General features: G+C 37.3%; 1 protein-coding gene across 1 annotated transcript in view; it reads right to left on the bottom strand.

Moving 5' to 3' along the window:
• Positions 1-113: 113 nt before the first annotated feature.
• The window catches only part of LOC104984194 (zinc finger protein 729-like), a 24,366-nt gene continuing 20,981 nt past the window's right edge, over positions 114-3,498 (bottom strand). Inside the window, exon 3 of the mRNA XM_010833838.1 lies at positions 114-2,087. Within this exon, the coding sequence (XP_010832140.1) occupies positions 696-2,087 (1,392 nt within the window). The 3' untranslated portion in view covers positions 114-695. The remainder of the gene's footprint in view (positions 2,088-3,498) is intronic.

Here is a 3,498-nt window from a genome sequence, read left to right as displayed (position 1 = left end):
TCCTTCCCAGAGACCATCATGAAACGCATATGGCAAATGCATTTGATCAATGTATTACCAAAGCCAAGCTCATAGAGCTCAGCACACAACAGGCCAATAAACTGAGAGACTACTTGTTGGGTAAGGAATAGTGACTTTATTCAGAAAGCCAGGAGACCAAAAAATGGTGGACTACTGTCCCAAAGAATCATCTTTGCTGAGTTAGAATTTGGGTTTCTTTTACACAAAAAGATCTCTGTAGCTTCTCTTCAAATCTGGACTTACTGCAGTTGCTGAGTACCTGAACTAAAGTCATCAGAGAATACATAGAGTGAAAAAGGTAAAGGATTTGCCACAACCACTGAGTCTGGGAAGTATGGCTCCATTGCTGTGTGTTTTCTCCAGGATACATACTCTGATACTACTGGTGAGATGTGAGATGTGAGGATAGGGTTTTCTTTCTTTTTTTAACATTTATGAAATCAGTGAGTAATCTTTCTAGAATGAATTCATGTTCTAAAGACCTGACTAATCAATACATATATATCTGGCTTCTAAGTAGTATGAATTTTCTCATGAAGCCTAAGATGTCACCACACTCACGATATTTGTATGGTTTCTCAGTAGTATGAATTCTCTGACCAACAGTAGGGTGTGCATTTTCAACTTTGAAGTTTGAAGACTTCTACTATATACCACATTCACATAAGTTTCTCTTATGTATGGATTTTCTGATGTTTAGTGAGTGCTGTGACCTGAGTAAAGGATTTTCCACACTCAAAACATTTGAAAGGTTTCTCTATATGTATTCTCCGATGTCTTTTAAGGTGTGAATTTTGACTGAAGAACTTGCCACATTCATTACATCTAAAAGGTCTCTCTCCAGTATGAATTCTGCAGTGACGTTGAAGCTGTGGTTTTTTACGGAAGACTCTTCCACACTCATCACATTTGTAAGGTTTCTCACCAGTATGAACTGCCTGATGACTTAAAACGGTTGACTTTACACGAAAGGCCTTGCCACACTCGTCACATTTGTAAGGTTTCTGTCCAGTATGAATTGTCTGATGCTTTAAAAGGACTGACTTTAAACGAAAGGCCTTGCCACACTCATCACATTTGTAAGGTTTCTCACCAGTATGAATTGTCTGATGCTGTGAAAGGGTTGACTTTACAGGAAAGGCCTTGCCGCATTCATCACATTTGTAAGGTTTCTCACCACTATGAACTGTCTGATGCCTTAAAAGGGTTGACTTTACAGGAAAGGCCTTGCCACACTCATCACATTTGTAAGGTTTCTCACCAGTATGAATTGCCTGATGCTTTGAAAGGGTTGACTTTACAGGAAAGGCCTTGCCACACTCATCACATTTGTAAGGTTTCTGACCAGTATGGAGTGTCTGATGACTTAAAAGTGATAACTTTACACGAAAGGCCTTGCCACACTCATCACATTTGTAAAGTTTCTCTCCAGTATGAACGGTCTGATGACTTAAAAGGATTGACTTTACATGAAAGGCCTTGCCACACTCATCACATTTGTAAGGTTTCTCGCCAGTATGAATTTTCTGATGACTTAAAAGTGATGACTTTACACGAAAGGCCTTGCCACAGTCATTACATTTGTAAGGTTTCTCACCAGTATGGACTGTCTGATGACTTAGAAGTGATGACTTTACACGAAAGGCCTTGCCACACTCATCACATTTGTAAGGTTTCTCGCCAGTATGAATTGTCTTATGACTTAAAAGTGATGACTTTAAACGAAAGGCCTTGCCACACTCATCACATTTGTAAGGTTTCTCGCCAGTATGAATTGTCTGATGACTTAAAAGTGATGACTTTACACGAAAGGCCTTGCCACAGTCATTACATTTGTAAGGTTTCTCACCAGTATGGACTGTCTGATGACTTAAAAGTGATGACTTTACACGAAAGGCCTTGCCACACTCATCACATTTGTAAGGTTTCTCGTCAGTATGAACTGTCTGATGAACAGCAAGGTTTGAATTTCCGCTGAAGACTTTGCCACATATATCACATTTAAATAATTTATTTCCTGTATGAATTTTCTTATGTCTCCTGAGGTGTGAGCTGTGACTAAAAGCCTTGCCACAGTCATCACATTTGTAAGGATTTTCCTTGTGTGCTTTGAGTTCTTGTGTTATTACTGAAGGATTCATAAAATCATTCCCATATATATTAGAAACACTGGTTTGGACACAAGGAGGAATTCTTTGAAGTGGTTTAAATAAGGAACTGTTGCTGACAGACCTCTCAACTTCATTATATTCAGAAATTATCCTGCCAGTTTGAAATATCTGCAGTTTATCCTGAAAGTTAAATCCAAACCTGTTTCCAAAGGGCTTGATTCCTGCATCCTTTCTATCATGCAAATCTCTTCCATCAGGCACATTTCCATTAAGGCTTACAGATGTCCCTTTGTAATTGCTTCTGTCATCTCTCCCCTGACACTCAAAGTCACACATATTTTCCTCACTTTGCCAAAGATGAAAATGTTTGATTTCACAGCTTTCAGGTCTTCCCAGCATCAATGTTTGGAATGTTTCTAGTTTATCACTGTTCACTTCCAGTTGTAAATGCTTGATCACATGTGTAGGAGAGATATCTACAAGATAAAAAGAATCATAGGTATCCTGCTCACAATAATTCAAAAATAAATGTTTCATGTTGAATATATATTATACCAAAAGTAATACTTGTGCCAAGTTATGAAACACCACAATGATGACCTTAAGTTTTAGAAACACTAAAGGAATAGAATTCTTAACTTAAGAAAGCATAGTATAAATTCACCGTTAAGGTAGCCTAGTTTTAAAAACCATATGCCAAACACACTCACATTGGACAATCTTACGCCAACTCTCAAAAACAGAGTATTTTTCTACCAGGACCCTTAGGAAGGTATCAATCAATAGTTGTCTCAAATTGAAAAGAAAAATATTACACTATCACTGTATTCTCCATACTTACTATACATAAATAAATTCTAAACACAATATTATATATTATAACAGTAAATAATTCTAATTGAAGCTTACCCAATTAATAACTATTCATAATTGGTTGTTTACAATTGAAAACAAATGAGAAAATGAAGAATATGACTAAAACAATTTTTTGGAAACAACGTAGTTTTCTAAATCTGCTATAGAACTACATACCCAAAAAGAAAAGGCATTTTACAATGTTAACAAGTAGTTATGTGTCAGCTGTATTGCAGAATACACGCTAAAAGACCATCATCTGTAAATGATACATAAATTAAGACATAAAATATTCACCAGTTTTCTTACAGCCAATAAACAAAGCAATCCCTACCTATGTTGTTGTTGTTCAGTCGCTCAGTCGTGTTTGACTCTTTGTGACCCATGGACTGTAGCTCACCGGACTCCTCTGTCCATGGGATTTCCCAGGCAAGAATAGTGGAGTGGGTTGCCATTTCCTTCTCCACGGGATCTTCCTGACTCAGGGATCAAACCTGCATCTTCTGCATTA

This window comes from Bison bison, unplaced genomic scaffold (assembly GCF_000754665.1).
Source record: "Bison bison bison isolate TAMUID 2011002044 unplaced genomic scaffold, Bison_UMD1.0 scf7180017863944, whole genome shotgun sequence".
In the NCBI taxonomy this organism is placed as follows: Eukaryota; Metazoa; Chordata; class Mammalia; order Artiodactyla; family Bovidae; genus Bison; species Bison bison.
This window is presented reverse-complemented; position numbering and strand designations above follow the sequence as displayed.